The sequence below is a fragment of the Fundulus heteroclitus genome, chromosome 13 (assembly GCF_011125445.2).
Source record: "Fundulus heteroclitus isolate FHET01 chromosome 13, MU-UCD_Fhet_4.1, whole genome shotgun sequence".
NCBI lineage: Eukaryota > Metazoa > Chordata > Actinopteri > Cyprinodontiformes > Fundulidae > Fundulus > Fundulus heteroclitus.
Window position 1 is genome coordinate 20,802,958 of NC_046373.1, and position 26,618 is coordinate 20,829,575.

Below are 26,618 nucleotides of genomic sequence, written 5' to 3' on the forward strand. Positions count from 1 at the left end.
GTTGATAATAGATGTGCTGTTTTCTTCTTACAATATTCAGTCTTCCTATGATGTGGTCTTAATATTGTCGGCTCCCATTACTAAGCTGCTTTCTAATAATAACAAGGAGAGATGTCGGCTGGTATCCGCGTTTTGTTTTCTTCTTTTTTTAGTTTATTTTTTCCAGAACAAAGCTTCATTGAACACTTCCAGAAACAATAACATTCACCATTACTTCCATAAACAGTGCACTGCTGTATGATGTCTCCTTTTGTTATCTGCGCATGCGGGTTGCTTTGAGGTCTTGAACCGTTCAGACAGAACGCCTTATGAAGATTACATTTAATAGTAGTATGAACGGCCGTCACAAAAAAAAGAAAGAAAGAAAGAAAAGAAATCTGATTTCACCATAAAATCCGATTTGATCATCAAGACCTGCAGTGTGAACAAAGCCTAAACGTTGCAGGACACCGGCCCTCGTGGACTGGAGACCACTGCTCTACGGTCTTGGACTTAGTCTCCACTCTTGATCTTATCTTAGTGTTGGTCTGGACACGGTCTCTGGTTAGGTGGTCTTTACTACAACACAACCTGGAAGAAAATTGTTTAGACTGCAAAAAAGGCTGGAGTATAACAATAGTCATGTCAATACCCTGTGGATGTCTGAAACTGGTGTTCATAGATTCTCCCCACCCAACCTGACAGAGCCTGATACTTTTTCTTTTTTTTTTTGCAAAGAAACATGGACAAAGCTAGTAAACACTTACCCCAAAAGACTTGCAGCTCCAAGCTAAAATCTGTCTCTGCAAATATTGACTCAGGAGGGAGGATACAAATGCACGGCACAATAAAAGTTTTGAAAACCACTTCTACAGAAGTGGGCTGCAGTAATTGGCACCGTTGCCTCTTGAGAAGTAGGTCCCTAGTCTTTCTGCATGGAGTTTTCATGTTGTCCCCGTGTAGCCGGTTCTCTCCGGCTACTCCAGCTTTCTCCCACAGCCCAAAAACATGACAGTTAGGTTAATTGGTCTTTTTAAATTGCCCTTAGGAGTGAGTGTGTGCGTGCATGATCGTTCCGTGTTGCTCCGTGATGGACTGATGGACTCTCACACCCGCCTCTCATCCAATGACTTCTAGACGTAAGTACCAGTGCCCTTGCGACCGTTCTAAAATAAGCGGGTATAAATAATGAGCGGATGGATGACACAGAAGCTAAATGTATCTATACCGTGTATTTCATCACTTATCTTATAACAATCTGGAAACAAACAATTTTTATATTCTGCCAATATGTTTTTGTTAAGAACATAATGTGTTGTTGTATATTATCCTTTATTAATTCTAGTATATCTGTGCAATATTGTGTTGTAGTTTAGAAACTGGAACATGAAGCATTGGTGTATTAGGTATTTCTTGACAAATAAGCTCACAGACTCCGTTCTTCAACGGAGGCATGTTCTGGTTTTGTTTCCCCGACAGGAAGCAGTGGATCCTGCTCTTTGAAAACCGATCCCCTCCCACGGCCTTGCCCCGCTTCCATCAGCAGAGGCGCTGACTTGTGTCGACCGGAGCCAACCGGGGAACAATCTGCCTGCGTCAGTTTACATCCAGCCCTCTCGTTTTCTACCCTTGCGCGCTGCATGTATACCACCCCCGACAGAACATCAAGTCCCATCACCCTGTTGTTCAGTCAGCAGAATGGTGCCTTTTACCGTTGACCCCTCCAGGCAGTCTTGGCTTTTGCAGCTGAAGCTCACTGCAGACCTCTAACATGATGAATGATGCCAGAGAGCAAACCTTGAGCTTGATACTCAGTCTCTCATGTCAGAGTGCTGCTGGTAATACCCAACCTGCAAGGCCACAGATTCAGCAAAGAGCCAAGTTTTTACTTTTGGAGGCAGATGGGAACAGCCAATTTTTTTTTTTATCTCACTATATTCAATGAATTATCTCTAAACTTTAGAGAGGGAGGCTGATTGATTTGACAGTGTTCCCACCCTTCTAAGTCTAATACAGTAATTGATATGCTGGCACGAAATACAGTTATTCTAAATAACAAAATAAGGTACTCCAAACAGATTTATGGAAGCATTGAAGAAACAAATAAGGGAAATGTATTCAGAACACAACAGAAAAAGTTGACCAACATTGTGATAACCGTAAACAGCAGTTTAAAGAAAGGTGTTTTTTTTGGTATGCAGGATGATTACTGAAGAACCGCTGCAATATATTTACTATGACTGAAATGATTCATTGAGTAATTTGTTTATAAAAATCCTCGAGGCTAAATTTGGTGCATCATCTAATCCGTGTGACTGCATCCTACTCAGTGGTAATTTTGTTTCATCAGGAGAGTATTTACTGCCACAGAACATGCTTTTTTCTTACATAAGTGTCCAAAATTGTCATGTCCACCAGGGGTGCAGAGTTAGAAGAATGTCAAATGGAGAGTTTTAACTATGTACACAACAAATAAAATAGTCCAGCCTCTCTTGGCTTTGAAAGGAAGTGACAATTTACGACTTCCTTTCCTAATATTATTATTAAAAATTGCAAGGTTTTAAATTTCAATAATTAAAGAGACAGAATATCTCAGCTATAATTAGGAGCTCATCTACCCCAAGCTGATTCAGCTTAAAGAAAATACAGTGCTGTAAAAAAGTCTAACCTTTACGAAATTTCTTCAGTTTTACCTGTGTTTTTTTATGTTGTTGTTGTTTTTGGTCACACTAAATGTTTCAGATCATCAACCTTAGTTAATACAAAAAGCATGAAAACTGAAAATAATTGGAAACTCCTAACCAATGTTTCATGAAGAATTAACCCTTTAAAAGCTGAGTCCAATAACCCCAAACATGCCTGGGCCTGACAACTGCTATACCTGTAGAATCAAGGAATCAGTTAAACAGAACCTGTTTGGCAACATGAAGTGGGTTAAAAAAAAATAATCATAAAAAGCAAATCACACCACAGTGAGATCCATAACCACAAGTGGAGAAAACATGGCACAGTTGGGAATCTTAATTGGAGTTTCTGGCCTACCAAAGTTAGTCCGAACCCAGAACATCTAAAACCCCTGCAGGCCTAACTTTCCTCGGTTAAATTCGGTGATTCAACATTAGACAAAAACAACCGACAACAACAAACAGAAAACATATTTAAAACGTATTGATGATACCCCAAACCTTGGGTTCTGATAAGGCAAAATGGATACTTTTGCATAGTGTGAGCATCCCGTTACATTTGGTGTTGAAACAGCATTTTTTTTAAAAATTACTTTATTCTCACAATGAAGCTGGGTAGTTGCCGTGGGACGGTTTGGGGCTGCTTTGGTCATTTAGATTCTAGACAACTTGTAATAGAACGGGGAATTTTGTTCTCAAATAAACAAAAAAACATCCATCCATCCATCCATGTTCCCCATCAGCTTGTAACCTTAAACTCAAAAAGATTTCATCTAAGCAGCAGGACAATAATCCGAGGAACATATTTTTTTATGTGGTTGTAATTGGAGCAATTAAGTGCAGTAAACAGTTCAAGTGAGAGTCTAAAGGGGAGGGATGGCTTTGATGGCTCTCGGGAAGAAGATGTCGGTTATTCCGTCTTCTGATTGGTCTGTACTGCTTCCCTGGAGGCAGTGGTATGAACCGGCTGTGGAAATGACGAGGAAGAGTCGGCAGCAATAATCCTGGCTCTCTTCTGAACCTGTCTGATGAATTATTTACTCCTTTATGCTGCGATGCCCCAAAATTAAATTTTTAATATAGGCTCCTGTGTTTGCATAATGACAATAAAGAAAATTCTTATCTGACTCTTACTTCAGGCTCATTGGGCTTTAAACCCAGTTAAATAAGCTACCATCAGCCTGTAAAGCTCTCAAAGTTGCTTCACGAAGGAAAATGCTTAACAATTGACTCAACTGATATTTTTGGTTTATGAGATATTTGTTAGTAGATAAGTAGATATTCCTCCTCTGTTTTTGACCAAAATTGAAATATACAGTGTTACACATTTTCTTGTAATTTTTCAATTTAACAGTAATAGAGAGAAATCTTTGTATTTCTGCTCATAGCTATTTTAACAGCAGAATCTAATACTAGCTTATGCCAAGGACAAAAATGAATATTTCATGAAAACTGCATTTAGTTTCAATTGAAATCATTTAACATTTGCATTAAAAGAAGCTTATTTGGTTTTCCCATTATTCCAATAAATCACAACAATAATTAGACTGTATAAAAAGCTTAGTCAGCCCATTTGTTCTCATTAACAGTATCACTGTTATTTCCTAATGCAATCCCATCAATGCTGCAAGGAAAGGCTCGTCAGCAGAATTGCATCTCGCTGCTTGTTTGGTGGTTAACTCTCAAAAAGTGCTTGTGGGGACAACAAAAAGAGCGAGGAAGTGAATCACCTTCGTTGTTAGAGGGCAGTATCTTGTTCAGTAGTAAAGAGACTGTCAGAAAATGTTTGAATAATCATTATTTTATCATCTTTTGGTGTGATGAGTTGCTGGTTTCAGTGTTATTCATTAATTTCTTCCAGAAATACACAGCCATAAAACATGGAACATATGAGCGTCCCACATTAGAAATGAAGCAGACAATCGCTGCCTCTCAACTCAGGTTTGGTTTAGAGTTGACAAATGCGTGTTTTTTTTCTCAGCATCCTCACATTTCCTTCAAATATCTACCTTTTCTAGTCTGCGCAAGTAATGAACGCTTAAGTTGCCCGAGATCATTTATTGAATAAATTACCCATTTATGACATGCACCACTTTGTCTTATGGGCAACAGTGATCTATGTTATGAGTTTCAAGTACCTCTCAAAGTCAATTTTACAAAACATGTTGAAGTGAATTTCAAATTCTATATTTAAGGTAGATGTATTCATACCAGACAAATTAATCGGGATGGGCTGTATAAGATTGTCAGAATGATAACCTGGAGTGACAATATCGTTGTTTCAAAGTCATAATACAGATTTAAAATAAAACATGTAAACAAATTTAGCTAAATTATTAGTAGTTTTCAAGTGTTTTTTGTGCCAAATATGATCCCTTTTTGCTGTCCTGCTCTTCATAGAGTAACACCAATATAAAAAGCAAATACTGGCCTTATTAGTCAGGCTATCTGTGGGAGTAGCCATTCTGCAGTCAGATGTTCATCCAACATGCTGTTCTAAGCTTGCCAGCTGTAGTTTTAACAACATTAAGTTTATATGAGTGATGGGTAGCACTCCTTTAGTTTCCACACCTTGACTACATATAGTTTTGGCAACTGAAAATATTTCAAAAACAGGCAGACTTGCCTTTCCATTTGCCAGCTGTGCTCAGCAACAGGTGTTAGAGTGGCATCCCTGCACCGCCAGAGAAACCTTTTGTCATGCTAAAGCGTTAAAAGGACTAAAACAGACACGGTGTGATGGAAATTGTTTTTGGTACACTTTGAAATCACTAATCCTACCTGCAAAGGATTTAACAGGTTTCTGGAATAATGGAGTCTTCATCTCTAAGAAAAATTTAGAAAAAATAAAACGTGGCAGCTACTAAAGTGTGACAACATAGACAGCCTTGGATAAAAACACAGTTTTCCAGTTTCATAGAGTTGGAAAGTATGGTATCAATCTAATTTTATTTTAAATGTTAATGACTACAACTGTTACTGCTGCTTACATAATACCAAAAACTGTTTTTACATTAACATGACTAAGTTTATAAGATGTATCTGAAGTTATTGGATTTTGAAGTACTTTTACGCCTCAGGAGAGCAAAAATACTTATAAAAGTCCTACCCCATGAACCCTGAAGCTCTGGTCACGACCTGATATTTAGCAGGATACTATTCAGTTTGATTTTATTAAGTTCAATAAAATTGTATTTATATAGTGTCAATTCACAGCACATGTCATCTCAAGGCACTTTACAAAATCAAATGTTATCTTATCATACAGACAGATTAGTCAAAAAGTTTTCTATCTTAGAAAACACAGTAGATTGCATCAAGTCATGACAAGCAGCATTCACTCCTCCTGAAAATGCGTAGAGCCACAGTGGACAGTCGTCTGCATTGTCCATGGCTTTGCAGCAATCCCTCATACTGAGCATGCATGAAGTGACAGTGGAGAGGAAATCTTCCCTTTATCGGGGAGGAAAACCTTCAGCAGAACCAGAACCAGGCTCAGTGTGAACGGTCATCTACCTTGACCGACTGGGGGTTAGAGAAGACAGAGCACAAAAAAGCACAAAACTGCATATTGATTCAGGCATCCTTTCTAGGTTACATGGTAATAGCGGATGATCTGCCTCCCTTGGACGATGTCACAGCTAACAGAACGCCAGACCAGCTGTACCTACTATGAAGAGAACAATTACAGAGAACAAAAAGTTCAATGTTGAAATAACAACAAAATGCAAATTGGAGAACAGAAGAACTCAGTAGAGTGAGAATAATAGGCCCTGATGTCCTCCAGTAGCGTAAGCCTATAGCAGCATAACTATAGAGGTAGCTCAGGGTAACATGAGCCACTCTAACTATAAGCTTTGTCAAAAAGGAAAGTTTTAAGATTAGTCTTAAAAGTAAACAGGGTGTCTGCCTCACGGACCAAAACTGGGAGTTGGTTCCACAGGAGAGGAGCCTGATGGCTAAAGGATCTGCCTCCCATTCTACTTTTAGAGACTCTAGGAACCACCAGCAGACCTGCAGTCTGAGAGCGAAGTGCTCTGTTAGGAATATACAGGGTAATCAGAGCTCTGATATATGATGGAGCTTGATTATATATACTATAGTCCATGATACTATATGTTTAGTCTAATGGACATTTTCCCATCAATGTCCATAATATATGGTATTTTTCTATAGATGCTAAAACTCAGATTAGGGCCTGTGTGATTATAGAGAAGACATAATAAGTGTGCTGGTTTGGTAAACTCAGCTCAACAAATACAGAGGTTGATGAGTGTGGCTAAGGTCTGTACAAAGACAGCTGGTACTGATTTGAATTACCTTAATCAGACCTTCAGAGTAAAAGTCACTTAGAGGGCAACATCAATCCTTAAAAACCCTCTGCATTATTGCACACTGAGCTCAGGCTTCTACAGTACTACCAGGAAAGACTTATGCCCAAAAGGCAAGGTCAAACCCATACCTGAGGTCTTTTTTTCCTTTAGCTGTTTGTTTTTGAAATTATTGTTGATGACTTGGACTGCCTGGAACCCTCATATAATCTTGTAAACATGCTTTGTTTTTCCCCCTCTTGTGTTTTCTTGAGTTTATTGCTGTGTGTAGACTTCGTGGACAAAGTATTTCAATTCAACTCTTTACAACAATTCCTCTCTTCATTGCAATTCTCTGACAATAATACATATTCTTAACATCCAACTGCAGCATCTCAAATAAATTTGGTGTCTGGACTACTGGATCATTACAACACCTTGATACTTTTTTTTCCGGACTTTCTGCATTAGATTTGCAGCTGTGTTTGGGATCATTGTCCATTCCTTCAGCAGTCAGACAGATGTTCTCACATGTGGATGGTTTCCAAGAACACTTTGGTAAGAAGAGGAGTTTAGGGTCGACTCAATGACTGCCAGATGCTCAGGTGCTTAGTTGCAAAACTAAGCCCACATCATCACACCACCACCACTGTGCTGGACTGTTGGTGTGAAATATTTGCGTTGATTTGTTCTGCTTTTTCCCCCTCCAAACATGGCACTGAGCATTATGGCCAAACATCTCTACTTTGATCTAATCTACTAAAGGACAATTTTCCAAGAGTTTTCGGGTTTATTGAGACGCAAATTTCCATACCCAAGGCATGCGAGTAGTAAGCTTTCTCTCCTGGCAATACTTCTAAGCAATTTGTGTTAAGTTTTTTATCTTCTAACTGCTCTCAGATGAACTTTCAAACATTTAAGTGAGCTGCAGCTCTTAAGTTTTTTGAAGTTTCTCCAAAAATGGCCCAGTCTGGTGTAAGGATAAACTGGCTGCAATGTCCAATTCTGCAAAGAAACGAGATATTAGCAATCTCAAGTGTTTTCCACTTTTGAGTAATCATTCCGTTTGTGCTACAATAAATTGCAAATTGGTAGTATTTAATCTTAAACCCTTTTCCAGAATGATGGACAGTAATAATTGCTTCTCTAAGGAGATTGCTGATGTCTTTCTTAGCATTATATAGTGAATATAACACACACCTGCATGTTCCATGGCAGCAAATTCCCAAAGCTGCTGAGCTTACACTTAACACTTACTTGTGACTAAATAAACAAATTTAACCAGGATCTGGTTAATATTTCCAATCAGGATGTTAGTACAAATGATCTGTTATTTTTGTTAGTCTTGACTCTAGAATATATCACAAAGCTTTAATCTGATTTGTTTATTTATTTCTAAAATCCTGAGTATGCAGAAATTCCTGCTTGCTTTACATCAGCCAACAATATATAAAGCTCGATCTGCTCCCTGCAAACATAAAGTCATAACTTAAAGCTGAGAAGTTGAGTTCTGTTAAATTCCTGCTGTATTTCCAGTTTCAAGTCATTCACAGCAAACTCTAATGGACCGAATTCCTCAAGCTGGGCATCAAAAGACTAACCTCGCATTGAAATTACCAGGACACTAACCTAATTCTATAAGTATTCTTCCTTTTATCAACAACAGACACTCACAGGAGAGCTGCATTACCTCACAGCTTTAATCAAAGGGAAGCAGTCCTGAGTGCATTTAAAATAGGAATGATTCATCCTCTTTGTGTGCTCCCTATACTCTCGACTACTTAAGAAGGCATAGATTCAGGATCCACAACTCTACATGATCAAAGCCCCATTTCGTGTGATGAGATGTTCGGAAAGAAGATTGTGAGAGCTCTAAATGTTTTATATTCTTTGAAGTGCACACAAGTGTTTGGATACCAGCTCACATTTCATAAACAGCAATGGAAAGCCAGATTATGCACGAGAAGTCCCGATTAACCAGAGCAGGTTTGAAACTAAATTTCAAATATTTTTCCATGCCTCCTAATTCGCTCTCCACCACCGTCACGCTGGTAAGCAGCTCCCAGCCACAGTCCACAATCAAAAGCTGCACGCAGTCCGGTTCTGCAGAACAAATCAGCCTCAACTACATCCAGAGTCAAATAATCACACTAAGCCTGCAGAGATGGTGTTTGTCCTGAAACTGCACACTGGCTTACATTACAGCCGCAAAACCTCCAACAGGTAAATCCTGACTGACACACAACCATCTTTATGTTTATGCAAAAGAAGCAGAGGCTTGGCAGGAACACAATACAGCAACTGTTCTGCTTCAACTTCACAACTTTCCTTTATCCCTAGCTGTGGAAAATTAACATCCTGACTGCACAACTCTGGATAATTTTACCAATAAATGTTTCTCTTTTGTTTGTATAAACAAGTATGACCATCCAGACAGGAAGGCAGAGAGAGAGAGAAATAGGTATAGTAGGTGGTCATAAAATAAACATTTGCACAATATCAAAACACAAAGGAGGGATTTTCTCCATACAAATAAAATTTTCTGAACACTCAGATATATTTGGAACATTAGTGATCATTTCTCCTCAAAAATGTAACTTTAACACACACAAAAGTTTAGTTTTGGCAGCATTAAAAAAGAAACAAAGAAGCAAGCCAGATTTAAAGAAATAGGTCAAATAGTATGGCCGTATTGTGGTTTCTCTAGCAAAATATTTTGTCTTTGTAGTTAAAGAATTCTATCACGTTTAAGGACAGTGAAAATAACAAAAATCACCTAATGTATAATTTATTTACTATTGTATAAATAGCTGAAAATGTTATTATTACACCACATTTCCCATTATTTTGGTTCTGACTCCTGTGAAATATGGCAGATCTCCAAATGACCTCTTGTTGACAAATACTTTTGTCATAATTACACATTTTAACCATCTGTGACCTTTGGCATCCAAGCCACTAAAAAAATATGCATCTGGTTTGAGCATTCAGAGTCTGAATGGGCCTTGAAATGTAATATCTGAATAGAAGTTGCACCCAAATAATCTACTGTGGTATTGTAAACATTAATATTGATAATTCTACAGGCAGAAATGAACACATTTTCTTGCAACAAACGTGTGCTCTTATATATCCGGTTCTGTTACTGACATTTGCAGTAATTGTAAATACAGGCTTCTGATGCTACCTCAAAGCCCCATCATAAGCCAATAAAAAAAGTCAGTGTATCATGATGGAGTAAAAAAAGTTTAGCGCAACAAGATGGATCTACCCAATCCTGGCAATGTCCTGACGTAGCAGAGCTGAGCCGAAAGCGTCTTTCCCGCCCTGTCGGAGGTGCCGGTCAGGCAAAACAAACCAACCCCCGGACAGAGATCCTGTGTTGTCGTCATTGTCGTATTGCAGACCTACAAAATCTCTGAGCCTCAGTGCCTGACGGCTGGTTACTGCAGCCCTCTGTTCGTTATAGACCCTACCTTATTATGCCAATTCAGTACTTAGTATTTGTTCACTTAATGTTAATTACACAGAGCTATTTTTGGTGTTGTTTGTATTATTTTACTACTTTATTTGTAATTTACTTCAGTTTTGCTGCCCAAGACTCCCAAATTTCCCCCATAGGAATCAATACAAGAACACCTGAACTTAAGGACAGAATTAAAAACCTAGCTGTATGACAGGAGGTGTTACTCTGTAATTTGGTCACCTACAGCATTACATAAACTGGTGTTGGCGTGATAATATTTGAAAATATCTGTTTGGGTTAGTTAAAACAACCACTAATCTTCTACAGGAGTCTTCTGTGAGTACAGCTATATTTGTTTTTTCACATAGATTTAGTGTGCCACCAGCAACCTGACAGCAGTGTGCACCCGGAAAAGCATCCAACATTAGACAACAGCACTGTATGCTAACCAGTGTCCACCCACGCAGAGCAGAATTAGCTCCACTCAGGTTTGCTTCCCACATGACACAAGTGGCCCCCCATGCATGCAGAAGCCGAGTGTTTCCCTACATGATGCGCTCTGGAACGTGACCAACATGCATAATCACTCCAAATGAACCTGGACTCATCTCCTTCACGTGTTTCCATAATTAAATGCTGCAGGCCCTTTTAGATATTAGTTGTTAATCGCTTTAGACACTGACCACCTGGAGACCAATAGATTGTCCAGATATTGCCATTTCACCTCTAATGGGTTTAGGATTCCATGAGCCTACAACTGCTGCAACAAATTACGTCATAAACAAATAGGTTAAACAACCAAGCTTAATATAGTTAAAAATAATAAAAAAGACAACATGAGTTAAAATGTGCTCTATTTGTGAATAATTAACTGTGGGGGTTAGTGATGAAATGGTTCAGACAAGTGCTTCTTACAGTTTACAGTGAGTTTAACATCAGACAAAAATGCCTAAGTAAATATAAAGACCAGTGTTCAAACAATGATTTCATTTATTTAGGGTATAAAGTCCATGGCCTTGTTTAGCAGTTCTGCAGCAAATACAGTGACGTAATTGTTAAAAAAGTAATATCAACAGAGAAAACTGAACGGCTTAAAAAATATAGCCCAATTATAAATATTTAGGCAGCTCCTGGAGATACCACATTGAACTTTCTACATTCCTGACTCCAAGTACTCAACAAAAATATATTTTATAGGTTAAAAACTTGATTTTGCACAATAAGTCCCCTTTAAATGTATGTTGATGGATCTAAAGGCTTTTTTTATGATGTCTCTACAAGTTACCTTTATATTGTACGTGTATTGGGAAACACTGTAATGTTGCCTGCATACTAACTACGTTCCATATCCTGCACAGTTACTGTCATTTTAACCCTTTTTCGTAACAAATGATCTTCTGACCATCTTGGGCTGAAAGTTCCCACTCAGCTCATGAGTTGGTGGTCAAATAGTCTAACAGTCTAACTCTGCTACTGTGTAAACCACTGCAAACATTTAGCTTATATTGGTGCAGACAGAGCTTCTGCATAGCTTAGCATGAGTTCAACAGGCATCATTACTGTGTACCATTTTTTTGTACTTCAGTAAATAATGTTGCAGTGGTGCATGATGTGCACAGACGCTATGTGATAATTCCATGCCATTTTGCTCATCTGTCTCTCTTTTCTTGAAATGTGAAACATTGGTTTATATGTCTGTGTATTTGGGTTTATCGGTTATGTATGTCTTACGCTGCTGTCACTGCCAGGTCACTCTTGGAAAAGATGTTTGAATGTCAAAGTGTTTTTTTCCTTAAATAAAAGGCTGGAGATCAGATCATAATGTTTATCCTACAATGTCAAATGCATAGAAATGGGATCCTGGAACTTCATTTACTTCAAATCTTTTATGTTTGTATGTCCAAGAAATGCAGAAATGCAATAGTGTGATGGGGTATGCAATTCCTTTAGCTAGATTCAGGGCTTTCTCTACATGTGATTGATTTTTTTTTACATATACATTAAAACAATGTATGAGCAATATGAGATTACAGACAGACAATATTTGTGCACTTATACCAACCATAATCTAAGTTTGAAATGGATTAAAATATCATCAAGAGTTAAACTTGAAAAACCAACACCGCATCTCTCTCTCTCTCATTTATTTATTTATTTATTTATTTATTTATTTATTTATTTATTTATTTATATATATATATATATATATATATATATATATATATATATATATATATATATATATATATATATATATATATATATATATATATATATATATATATTTGGTTCAGGGTCTTACCACACAATTCACACAACCCATCAAAACATTGTCTTGGCTCTACCAGAAGGAGATGCAGACAGGGGTTTATAAAGAAGATTCTAGACACTTGTCTACATTTTAAATCGTTCTACACACCATATAACATTTTTGACAAACACCTTTGATGCCACGTCTGGCATTGAATGCTGTTTTATGAAACAGTTATTTACAGATATGTTACTCAGAGATCATAACAGTCATTGTCTTAGTTGAGTGACCTTAAAGTAAGCACAGAGCCGTCTTGACATGACGTGAGCTTTCATATGACCATTAAGTAAAAGGTTTGTGTGCTGTTGTTACAGACACTTAATTCATTTCATATTTCATTCGTATATTTTCTCCTTCACACTCTCAAGCAGTGTTGCCAACTTAGTGACTTAGTCACCATATTTAGCAGCTTTTCAGACACCTCTAGCAACTTTTTTTTTATCCAAAAAAGCGACTAGCAGCCAAGCTAGGGACTTTTTCTGTTATTGCTGACCTCACGTGAAAGCACCAACTGTTCCCCAGTTACTGTATTGAGGCAGCAGCAAGTGAGTTTGTTCCTTTCCCTTCAGCATTGTCTCACAGACAGACAGCTACAGCTCCCTCGTCCTGAGAGGCCCACCTGCAGTCAGAGCAACGAGAGCAGAGAGAAGACCTGCTCCATGCCATTTCCACACTGCAAATGTATCATGCATGCTCAAAGCCACCGGTGATCCCGTCCTGGATTACAAAGTAGGAAATAAATATGATATAAATATAGTTTTTAATGTAGTTGCACTAAAATAATTCCCTGAATTTGATTCCCTGTAGATTAGATTACATTTAAGGTCACAGCTCATTGCAACAAATAGAAGTAGTAGTTTTACAGGTTGAACCCAGTAGTAGGTAAAATGACATCACTGCTTTGATTAGTTATGTTTTATCAAGTCTAATTTTACATTTCAACTAGCTCAAAATAAAAACTTGAATCTTTGTCGTCCATATATATATATATATATATATATATATATATATATATATATATATATATATATATATATATATATATATATATACAAATAAATAAAAAGGGAAAACTAATCTTGCTCCCTTACGCAGTATTGAGGTAAACTGGGGCCTTTGAGACTTGAAGAGAATGATTTTTCCTGATGTGACTGCAGTTTTGGCTTCAGCTGACATTTCCAGGAGGTTCGAGCAGCAATAGCTAGCTGTGTCCACAGAGTTATTTGTTTTGAGGCCACGGCACTGGCTCAGGTGGATGCACTGAAATAAATCTTTCCCATAAAGCCAGATCATCGCCTTCGGGCTCTTTGAAATTGAGACATGACAGGTAGGATCACCGCAGAAGAGAAAATCCATCTGCTAAATCCCTTCTTTTGCCTTAAAATAGCCATAACCCGTCAAGTAAAACAAAACGGTAGTACGTTTGTTTATGAATGCATTTTCACAGGACATAAACCACTATTTGAATATATTACAGTCTGTTTCATATGTTCGGTATAGAAAGTTATTCAGGTATTCTCCCATGGGTGTGCATCTAGATGCAGATCAGTGCATCATCTCCTTGTCAGCTCACAGAGAAGGGTGCAGCTTTTCCTCCTCTCCCCCCTCCACCTCTCTGTACCCTTCCCCGCTCACATACGCTGGCATCAAGCCCAGATCATATACAGTTTCATAAAGCCTCAGCTTCCTTCTCCTCTGCAGCACTGCTACAGTACATGGCCACAACGGGACACAGTTATTGTGTCGGAAAGGAAGAACTAATTTTACTGCAAGAAAAAATAAAGAATCACACAGAAGCTGTAGAACGGAAATCCTGCATAATTTATGTCAAAGCTTCTGCAAAAACTTCACTAAAAACAGACTTTAAAAAAACCCCACAGTATTCAGATATGTTATGTTTTGCTCAAAGCTACTACCTGAGCAGTGATTTTCAATTAAAAACTCACATTGAACTTCTTATGAAAAGTCTGAACGGCGTAAACTGGACGAGGCAGCGAGGGAGGGAACCCATAAATGCTGCATGAGTCACACTACAGTACAGTGAGATGCTGTGATCTCAACGGCTGTTCCAAAGAAATCCTCTGCTTAATTACGAAAGCTGCAGCAATGCCTAGACAACAACGGGCCACCCCGCTTTCACTAGATAAGGAAATTAACACCTTTATAACCTAAAAGATAGTAACTGTCCAGTTCAGATGTGGCATGGATGTGTGTCCTGGTCCAGTTGCAAGTAAGTAGCATTTAAGTACAGATTTTTTTGCACATCCTTCCCAGAAAGGCTATAAAGTAATTGAAATAGCTGTTGCTTTAGAAACACCTTTTGTAAAAAATTGTATCTATTAAGATTTCATAGAAGATGCGCTCCATGCAAACATTTATACCCTTTGAACTTTCCCACATATGGCCAAGGTTACGAACAGAAATTTCATTGCATCTTATTTTATGTGAGCCTACCAATACAAAGTGGTGAGCCACTGTAAAGTGGAAGTAAAATTATATATGTAGAACATAATACTTTATCGTTCCAACAGGGAAATTGTCCTCATTAAGTCAACAGATGACACGGGTTCTTTACATCAACTTATAATCAAAGAAATATGCAAACAAAAAAACAAGAAAAACACCAAACCTCCATCAAAACACACTTAACAGCTGACAATGTGAAGGCAGAATCAAAAACAGCAGCATCCTCTGCAGTTTGTGGCATACTACCCAATTATTCACCAGGGTTATCCATTAACTGGAGATATAATAAATACAAAAACAATTAGAACATGGTTCCTTTAAAGAAACCCAGAAGATCTAACCATTCAGCCCTGCTGATCATAAAAAGAAAATGGTATAAAATATTTCCCTTTAACACGCGTTAAGGAAACTAATTGCTTGTGGTGTTTTGTCCTGTTTAGCAGTGCATTCTACTCGAGAGCAACAATATAAAATCAATAAGAAGTGAACACTTCTGATTATCGAGAATAGCATTTGTCTTGTAAAGTGGTCTTCGTTCATCGATTTTAAGTTATCCAAACCAACGGCCAACAAAAACATCTTCATCATCTTAAAGTCCACATCAAATAAAACCTTTTCTTTAATGTATGGAAACAAATATATGGTTTTAAAAAGTTTTTCTAAGTAAAAACCTGAAAAGTGTGGCATACATTCGTAATCAGCTCACTTTACTCTGATACTTAAAATAAAATTCAATGCAACCAGCTACCTTCAGCAGTAACCTGACCAGTGAAAAGAGTCCATGTTTGAGTCGTTTAATCTCAGGAAAAATCCAGCTGTTCTGTTTCTGGCCTTAGAGGTTTGTTAGAGAACATCAGAGAACAAACAGCACAATTAAGGCCAAGGAAGAAGCAGGCAGGTCAGGGAGAAAGTTGCGGAGAAGTTCATAGCAGAGCAACACCCCAGACTTTGAACATCTCAGAGGCCAAAGTTCAGTCTTTCATCTAAAAATAAAGAGAGTAGGTCAGAGCAGTAAAACCTAACAGGGCATGGCTGTCCACCTAAACTAACAAGCCAGGCAACATGAGCATTATTAAGGGAAGCAGCCGAGAGGCCTATGGTTACTCTGGAGGAGCTGCAGCGATTCAAAGCCCGAGTGAAAGAATCTGTCGAGAGGACGACTTCATCTATTTATGAAAGAACTGCAAGAAGAAAATCCACTGTTGGAAGAAAGTCCTAAGACGTTTGCCACAGGCCATTTAAGCGACAGTAAACATGTGGATGAAAGCGCTCAGGCTTATTCAATGTATTAGAATGGACCAGTCAAAGTCCAGACCCAATTTCATTAGATACTCCGTGGAAAGACTTAAATATTGATAATAATGTGTGCTCTACATCCAATCTGACTGAGCTTGAGCTATTTTGATAAGGAGAATGGCCAAACATATTAGTCAGTAGATGTGCAAATCTGGTACAAACAAACCCCAAACAAGTTGGAGCTTTAATTGCAGAAAGAGGTGATTCTGCAAAGCATTAACACAGCAGGCTGGGTACAAATGTATGCTCACATTCAGATATTTACTTGTAAAACATTTTTACAAATAATTTACAACTTTGCATGGCTTTGTTTTTATAAGATCTCCATTTGGTAAAGAAAAATCTCAAGGGGCTTCAACATCTTTGTAAGGCACTGTATTTAACAAGGTAAAACTATTTTCTGAAACATTATTGTAATATATGTGGCATGCTTTGATCAATATTCATAAGCGCTGCAGTATTAACCCTCTTTGAAGTGTTCAGTTGAACTGGCTTTTAAAGTGGAGGTTAGGTACATTCCTTCAAGCCCAGAATCTAACCACCGTCTGTTTCGGTCGGCTGTGCTGATAGTCTCCTACTTTTCCTCCCACCTTGGCATCAGCTGAGCCTGAAGCAGAGGTAAAATAATTCCTTCTGAAAGCAGCCCAGCTGTCCCTGACACAGCAGAGCAACCACAGCCGTTTCAACATAATCAGGGCAAAACTCAGTGGATGGAGGTCAACCAGCGGACACAAAACAAGAAGGAGAAGCATGCCAACTCAACTCTGGCTTTCACAAGCAATGCCTTTTACTTTTATAAAGCACAATTCCCCAAATCATGACCAAACTTAACCTCAAGCAAAAAAAAAACAAGTGGACTTAGCAATTCATTTCCAACCTCCAAATCGTCACCTTCCTAAAAAAATAATGGCCTAAGTCATTTTTTTTTCCATTATTTTTGCCTAAATCATCTTAGTAATTTATTGTCATATTATTTTTCTGGAAAAAAAAAAGACTTGTGCAATTATTACAGGAAGATGATGAAATAAAACTAAAGCACAGACAATTCTAAAGCGAGTAGAACATTTAATGTTAAGAAATAATTAGAATAAAGTCTGAATTAAAATAATGCTACAGGTATTTGCATTGTATTAGGACTGTTTCAAGACACCACCAATATCCCAACTGGTTCTTTGGGAGGAATGTAAGCAAAAAGCCTTTTTTGTCCTACCATCACCAACATAAACATGTGGGACTTTAACTGGGATTACGTGCTTTGGTCAGGTGAGCAAGGCTGGGAAAACATCAAACGCTTATTGCGAAGCATGGCAGTGGATCTGTGATGCTGTGGGCCTGTTTTATTAAAGAAGGTCACGGTAACCTTGTTAGAGTACATGGCATCATGCGCTCGAACAAAATTCTGGTAGTGTCTACCAAAGAACTGAAAATATGTCATATATGGGTTTTCAACAAGATAACAATCCAAAACATAAGGACAAATACAAGGAGAAGCATGCCAACTTAACTGTGACCTTCAGAAGCAATTTTGAAAGTCAGTTTTATGCATATGACGATAAGCTAGATGGCCTCTAAAATGTAATATCAAAACATTTGCTATATACTGGTTTAGTATCGTATAATGAATGCAGAAAAATGCTGTTGTCAAGTTCATTCTGTGACCAGGAAAAGGTAAGAGGGATGTGGTGGGACAACCCGGCAACTGAACTTCTTTAAGTTTGAAAACTGTTGAAGCTGGTCTTTTAACTCTTTTACGTCAAAGCCAGATAAAAGGCCAGTTTAAAATCCCTCAGAAGATTTTAATGGCACACAATTTCTGAAGTTTAACCTCCTATCCTAAAAAAAGAGCTTTTTTTTCCTCTAATCACATTTTGATTAGGACTGTCGCTGCCCCATGAGTTGTTACATGTTGTTGTCAGTCAGCTGTGTACTGTAACAAAAAAGTAATATATTTTTGTGGTGAAAATTACAGATCATCATAGCTTTAATTTTGTGAAAAAGCTTATTTTAATATAGTTCTGCTGGGAAAAAAGCGAAGCCCAAAAAAGTGACTTCACATTCAAAAACAAACCCAAGAAACTGCCGACTCACGAAAGTTACAAGCGACTTTAAAGAAAAATAAGCCCAAAGTCGCTTATAATAACCTTACTAAATGCAACACTGAAGCTCACATGATCAGCCCTCGTGGATTGTAAGATGTTTAAAACCCGCTGAGAAAAAGCCACATAAACGACGCCTACCTGCACAGACGCTGCAGCCTCTGGTTTCAGGTCTGGACGTTCAAGTGTTAGCTCTTAACGACCGAGGAAATGTAGAGACCACATTTAGGTTTCTTTGGTCTGATTTCCGCAGTAAAGTCCTCTCAGTTAAAAGCTTGTATGCAACACTGACTTTTCTCTGCAATCCTTTGGGTTTTGTAAAGATCATGTCATATTATTGTCTGTTTAGGCGAGATTCAGGACAGCTCTATTCACTATTTGACCCATACAAGTAAACTATTCAAGCATTACTGCTCTGCTTGTACGACCACAAGATGGCCGCGACGCATGAGTCTAAATTTAGTAGTTTGACATCAATTGAGGAATGCCCTTCTCACAATCACAATTAACATATCACTAGTTACTCCAGCATATAAACCTTAAAATCTGACTTGAAAGACAAAACTGTTATCACTTCAACACACCATGTCGCAGCAGCAAACTTTCTGTGAGTCATATCACGTAGGTTCTCACTACAGTCATGTGCTCATTTGATTAAATTATTTTAGCCCCGCCCACTTAAAAACAGGAAGTTGCTAGTTTCGCCTGTTGATTTCCATATTTTAAACCCCTACAACTTTCAAGCACAGTGTGATCCAACAAAACATGTTGATGCTGGATCCTGTTCTGAACAGTATCACCTAGCTTGACAGCCTGAAAGTGGCTAAGCGGCGAACTTCCATAGCACGGCGTTTGCATATATTTGCCTTTAAATCACACATGCATATTCCGATTTGCTTCAAACTGGATATGAATTATCTTTGTCAACATATCTATAGCTCCATTGGATTATATTACAATTTGGGTCAATGGCACTCCCAAGAGAAACTTACAGGGCTGTATCTCTCTGATATATCAATGGATCTTCCCCAAATTTAGTGTGCTTGACTGTGAATGAATATTTGAGAGTTTGATTTGGTTATCTGATTACATCATTTTAACTATGGCCACTTATTTTTGTTAAATTCAGGAATGAAGGTTCTACATAGAGCTTGTCAAACACTTTGGCTACTGTTTACAAATAAAGAATCAAACTTTTACTCTTTAAGATAAGAGCTTGTTGACTGCTGTGTTTCGGTACATAGGGATGTTTTATGCTGTTACGGACACATGTCTCTGCCACATTTGGACAAACAAAATAGGGATTTAATTAGAAGGTCACCATTTTTGTTTTTTTTTTGTTTCCTGGTGCTTTAAGGGTGGTTACAATTAAAGTCATAAATGTTAGCGGTTGTAACTCTGTTTTCCACTTTGCCACACTGTTATAAGGAAAATATTTGAGAAAACAAAGCTTCTATGGTATGCATAGGCCAGGGTGCATTACTTCAACTGGGATATAACCATCTAATTTGTGTGTGTGTGTGTGTGTTATCTAAGGAGCAGCTGAAAATTAAATTTCAAGGCTTTGTGGGTGTCCTCAAGTTTTTTTTTTTACAACAGGTGACTATTTGAATTAATCAGAAAGTCATTGAAGTTCAGATTCAAGCATCCAGTATAACCGGGGAGTGAATCTTTCTTTGTGTAGACAGCACAGCAGGAGATTAAGTGAGATTTTATTTGGGCCACTGCTGCAACATTGAAGTTGCATCAATTCTGCATGGTACACATGGTGTTTGAATGCTGCAGCGTAGCAGAATTTTACAACATACCCTAAATATTTGTGACAGATTGACTTATCAGATGATGAAATTGTGTGTTCTACAGTCCTAAATGGGAAGAAGGAGCATTTTGTTTTGTATAGTGTTATTGTTACACCGTTAAAACAAAAGACTCAAGTTGCTTCTGGCAATAATAAAGAAAATGTGTTTTATTGGGAATTTGACACATTATTCAGTAGATGTGAGCAAAGAAAAAGGGAGATACTGCCGTGCAATCACTTTGTCACAATGCTTACTGGTACAAGACTTTGTGATTTATACTGTATATATTTTGAAAAAGAAAAAAACATTTATGAATGAATCTGAACTAGGTACAAATATTTTTGTGGTGAACTATGAACTTAAATTAACTCAGTTTTAACCAGAGCCACACTGTCAAATCACAATATCTCTGTGTGTAATATTGCAAAAGCAAAGGAAGGCTTAGATAGGCTGGTAGGACATATCTCAAGAACCATGCATTCAAACTCTGCATGGTAATAATATACATGTGCCCGTTTATGATGGATTGTTTTGAGATGCTCAAAGAAATTGTAACAATGGCAAGGAAATAAAAGAGTAAGAAAAATGTGGGTTAATTGTGGTCACTATTAGCCCATTCCTGAACGCTCCTGGATTTTTTTAACCTGACAACAGCCAGCTGTATGTATCGCTCCGCCTAGCTCCACTCACATACATCTGGGACACGGCTCATTGAAAATGATTTCCCCAACCAAATTTTTGGTCTGGCCAATCAGGACGCAGGGCGGGTGTTTCATGGATGTGACGTAGTGGAGAAGCCACCGTGAGATTCCAACAACAATGGCGGCTCGCATCGAGGAAGCAAGCGTTAGCATTGATGCTGCTATTTCCTCCGTGTTGTCCAATCTATCTGATATTGTTTCATTAAAAGAACATCAGAGAACAGCTCTGAAGGCTTTTGTTGGTGGAAACCATGTTTTCGCCCTTCTCCCGACCGGATTTGGCAAGTTTTGTTTTCCGGGGCGCGTACGCGGACGCGCCCCGGAGCGGCCGGTTAGCGGTTAGCGCTAACCATATAAGGAGGCCTATTAGTCCTCAACGCGGTCGGCCCGTGATCGACTCCGACCCGCGGCGCTTTGCCGCCTGTCTTCCCCCTCTTCCTGTCAGCTCACTGTCAATAAAAGGTGTGCCACTACAGTGTTTCCCGCATGGATTTGCTTATGCGAGGCGGAGCGGGGGGGGGGGGGGGGGGGGGGGGAGGTGGACGACACGTTTTCCGCGGCCGCCTCGCCAAGATAGCGCTGCGGGAAACCCTGCACTAGAGCCGCAAACACATAAAAAAAAAAAAAAGTTTTTTTTTTCCGGCGTCGGTCTCATCAGCGTCACGGGTTAGCTTCGGTGTGACTGGTTGAAATAGCACGTTGATAAAGATGACAGACAAGTGGCTTATCCAATCATATGCAAGGAGTTTTGATAAGGCCCAGCCTTCAGTAAAGGCAATGCCTATGGCGGTGTCCCAGATGTATGTGAGTGGAGCTAGGCGGAGCGATACATACAGCTGGCTGTTGTCAGGTTAGGATTTTTTACCCGACTAAAGGAATCCCGGGCAATTTGTGTGCTGTTTCTAGGGCTCTGAAAGACTGTGAAAAATATATTTAAATCAGCCTGATGTCTGGAGAAATTGTGAAGAAAAGTGTACTACACCTCCAGTCAAGCGGGTGGTGCTATGACAAAACCTTAAAGGAGTCATAAGTATTTTACATATACTATCCATCTGAAAATCTCTTTAAATTCATGTTTAGTAATTTTTAGGAGAAAAATGTTTTAAATAGAGCTCATTCTGACCATTTTCATCCCTCTTTTTATTTCTCGCGACAATTTGACTTGCGTGTGCGTGTGTTCATATGCCATGGTTTGTTTACCATCTCTTCCCAGTATTGCCACTGCCATGACTGTAGGTCGGTCTGTCTGTCTCTCTCTTACACACACACACTCACACACAGCAGCTGGCCGTAATAAAAGCTCCACACTTGCAGTCAGAGCAAAGCAAACAGATAAGAGAGAACCCCAGTAAAAAAAAAAGTTACACAAGGAACAGCACAAGTGCAATGCAGACGAGTCCCTGTTGGAATCGGCCCTTTCTCCAAATGGAGGCTTGATACCATCTCCACCTGGTTTTGTCCCAAGTTAACGAAACACCCCAGAGCAAAATGTCACACGTATACAAAGAGTTGCAGGGAAGCGGCGGATATGGCTTACGTGAGCGTCCTTCCATGAATGACGTAAAGCAAGGAGTATCAAAATCTTGCTTGGTGGAGAGTGTGCTTTTGTGGGTTTTTATGGTTTGTACGATTGCCCACACAAAAAAAAAACCAAGTGATTTTGACACCTGATTTGGAAGGTTTCAACTGAGGTCCAACACACAAGTGTTCATGAAAAAGTCCAGATAAGGACTCCTTTAAATTTAAAGGCTAAAAATGAAGCCTGAACTTTTGATTTAACCTTAATCAAAGTTTTTGCTGCTCTCCTTCACCATTGTCACTTCTGTTTGAAATATCCTCTTGAACCCCGCACCCCAACTATCCCAGAGTAATCTAAAAGTCTTATAACCAACCAGAAAATTTTATCCCAGAACATGTGGACCTGGGAAACTGAAATTACTCGGGTAAAATTGTGCTGCAACACACAGACTGCTTTCAAAATCCAGAGTAATGGCTGAAAGTCCATGCGATGGAAAAGGGGTTATTGTCACCACATTAATCAGCAATAGCATTGTAAAAGTATATTTCCTTGATTATATGGTACTTTCAGCCATTGGAACTGTTTTTTTATTTTTTTATTTTAGGAAAGGGACTCGCCTTTCCCACCTATGTTGTATCACCTTTTTTTTGCAATGTGATGCCATGGCTTTTTTTTTTTTTTTTTTTTTTGCTTTTTTTTGGACAGGGACAGTACAATTAAACATTGCAACCAAACAGGTGGCCAATGTCCAAGTACATAAGGCTTGTAGCCATGGGCTAATTTGCAGCCTTCCAGCTTTAGTAGAGTCACTCACACTTCCTAATTACACATAAACTTGTTGGAGGGATAATATTTAGTAATCAGCAGTCATCGATGAGTAACCCAAAGATCTTGGATTTTGTGTGCATGATTTCTTCACACTGTAGTCGTTGACTGATGCATACAGAGCTCTGCACCACATTAAAATCATTGCAAAGGATGCTTTCTGTTGTGCAGCATTGTGTGCAAAAAAAAACTAATTTCCTGCATCCTCTCATGCTGCTCATTCGCTGATGAAATACTGATGGGGTTTCATAATCAACCCAACAATTGAAACTGATGGTGGGGGCACCAGAACCTCCTACGTTTATAGGGTTAGGAGGTTAAGTAGACCTTTATGAAACATCATATGGCAGATGTCCTACCAACAGTGGTAGCACCGTGGTAGAGCAGTCAGGAAAACAGAAGTGGGGGGGAAAAAACTTGCCATGGGGTATTGCTTGCTTTCACGTGGAAGTAAGGATTTCTGACAACAAACAGTCTTAGAGATTGTGGAAACTGAAATACGGCTCACGGTCATTCTGCCAGACTCTCATGCTGTTCCAGAACTGCCTAAAAGCTGTTTGGATATGGTAAGCACATGACTTACTATAATAGATCACTAGTACCTATTTTAAAAAGCCAAACCTTAACAGACACGATAACGCATTATGACTATGGGACTTTACTTTTACAAATTATTTAGTTGGAAGCGAATAATACAAATGCTGATTACTAAAATGACGTCCCTTTCATGATTAGTTTGCAGGGTGATCTGGTATTCAGTCAAACTTAGTTCAAGAAGAGGAACTGCGCTTCTCACAAGACAGAACAACATAAAATTAAGTGGATGAAATCATGTTGTTTTGGACTTTTTTTCTAGCAATTTCTTCAACTTTGCTGCTTTAGTGTTAAATATAGAATCCCTTACCAAAACCACCGATAGCCGACATTGTTATTTTTACAATAAAACAATGATCTTCAAAAGTTCAGAATGACATCACAGTCTTGTAGAAATATGTTGTCTTTTTTTTTTTTTTTTACTGTTTTGCAGCGTAATCATGTACCTGTAACGCAAACGCCCGAGCCCCAAAGTTTGCACGTTTCACGCCCACTCTCCTCCAAAGCCCAGCCCCCAGGTCACGGTGACGCGGTGGATTAAAAAGTGCAACGTGGACGGCGCAAATAACAACACGGAGCGTGGACCGACAGCGCTCCGCGTCCGCCCCCAGCTCCATCCATGCGCCTACCTGTTCTGCCAGCCTTGGATCAGGTTGGTGTACTTGCTCAGCACTCCTTCCAGCTGCCTCCTGCGCGCATGCAGCTGCTGCTGCTGGTGGTGGTGGTGGTGGTGCTCGCTGACGCCGCTGCCCTGCGCCGTCCCCCGGCCGCCTCCTGCTCCAGCTGAGCCTCCCAGCGAGCCGGAGCCGGGGCTGTACGAGCCGCTCCGACTCGCGGGCTTCCTGGGCGACGACGACGACGACGAGGAGGAGTTGGTTCTGTTGGTCCCGGGACTGCAGAGCGTCTTGTCCATCCTGGCTTCGGGACGATAGCGAGCTGGAGGAGGAGAGTGAGGTGTGGGGGGGAGGATGGGGATGGAGTTGAAGCTGCAGCCTGTAGTGGAGGTATTTCAGCAAAGCATGTGGTAAACAGGGCGATGAGAGTCCGCTGAGCTGAAGCAGAGGCAGGGGATGTTCATCAGCTGGTTGAAGCGTCCCTCGGTGCGACGGGAAGCTGACATAATCCTCGGTGTGTTGAAGCCGAGCTCTCCTCTGCAGCAGTGAGCGCTGTGCCAAAGTCTTTCTGCTCCAGCGTTTTTTGTTTTTTTTCTTTCTCCTGCTGGGAAGGAAAGCAGAGCGCAGACACTCCCACTCCACTCTGTGGACCTGCCCCCGGATGTTACAACGCAAAAAAAAAAAAAAAAAAAAAAGAGGCAGGAAAACCCTGAGATGAGTCACGTTTCACACCGAAACACAGCAGTGTCTCGTCACAGCAGAAAAAAAACCCCATATCAAAATTAATCAGGGTATCGCGTTAAGATGCATGTCAGCAAACGCATCATGTGAAGGGAATGCATGAGGAATATAAAACAATACGAGCTTTCTTTACATATTCAAGAATCACGATTTTTTTTCATGAAAAAATGTATGCACCCACACAGCAACACACACACACACACACACACACACACACACACACACACACACACACACACACATTACAGGTACACCTTAAGAAAATCAGAATGTCGTGAAAAACTTTTTTAAATGCCATTTATCTCAAAAAGAGGAGGTCGTATCACAGAGTGAAATATTTCCAACCTTTATTTCTTGTCATTTTGATCAATACATGTTTGCAGACAATTTCCCAAAATTCAGTGTCTCTGAAGATTATTATATCGCAAGATGGTATACCACATTCATAGAAAGTTGAGTGGAAGGAAAAGGTGTGATAGGAAAAAAGAATATAAATAGACAAGATGGGATAATGAGTCTAAAATGCTTGCTTAGAAAATGTTTTTATATATATATATATATATATATATATATAATCCAGAGTTCACCAAGCGCAGGTAAAGTGGTAGTGCATTCCCCAATATGGGCGCGACAGCCTGGAAGGACCTGTATCCCCTCGTCCTAAAGTGGGTTCAAGGGGCCATTAACAGGTTATTTTCAGAAGATCTTAGAGTGTGAGCAGAAGGATTAAGTCACAGATGTAAGAAGGAGCCTGTCCAAAAGTTTAAAATTTACGCGTTACACAACGGCAAGCCAGTGTAAAGCTTTGAAGATATGAGTTATGTGAACTCTTCTGCTCGTACGTGTCAAAATCCTTGCCGCAGAATTTTGCACTGGCTGCAATCGAGCCAGGACTTTTTGTTCAGACAAGTGAACAGGCTGTTGCAATAGTTCAAACATGATGACACAAATGCATGAATCAGCATCTCAAGGTCGGTTTTTGAGTTTGGTGATGTCACCCAGTTGAAAGAAACTGTTTTTTAACAGTTTCTTTGTCACCTGGTTTAAGTCGCCTAAGTGCTGTTTGATGCCAGGAACAGATTTGTCTGGGGAAATAATGAGCACCCTCGGTTTTTTCTGAGTTTTGTTGTAGACTGTTGCCACTTAGCCACTGCTTTATGTGGGACAACCATTTGATCAGCGAGTTCAATTTGTGAGCCTCAGATGTGGTGAAGGAT

General features: G+C 39.3%; 1 protein-coding gene across 2 annotated transcripts in view; it reads right to left on the bottom strand.

Annotated features, from left to right (window-relative positions):
• Positions 1 to 25,411, bottom strand: part of LOC118565229 (oxysterol-binding protein-related protein 10-like) — a gene marked incomplete at its 3' end in the record, with an annotated part of 85,023 nt that extends 59,612 nt beyond the window's left edge. Inside the window, 1 exon segment of one of the 2 annotated variants that reach the window (XM_036145340.1) lies at positions 24,676 to 25,411. In XM_036145340.1, the coding sequence (XP_036001233.1) occupies positions 24,676 to 24,959 (284 nt within the window). 2 annotated transcript variants of the gene reach the window in all.
• Positions 25,412 to 26,618: the final 1,207 nt, after the last annotated feature.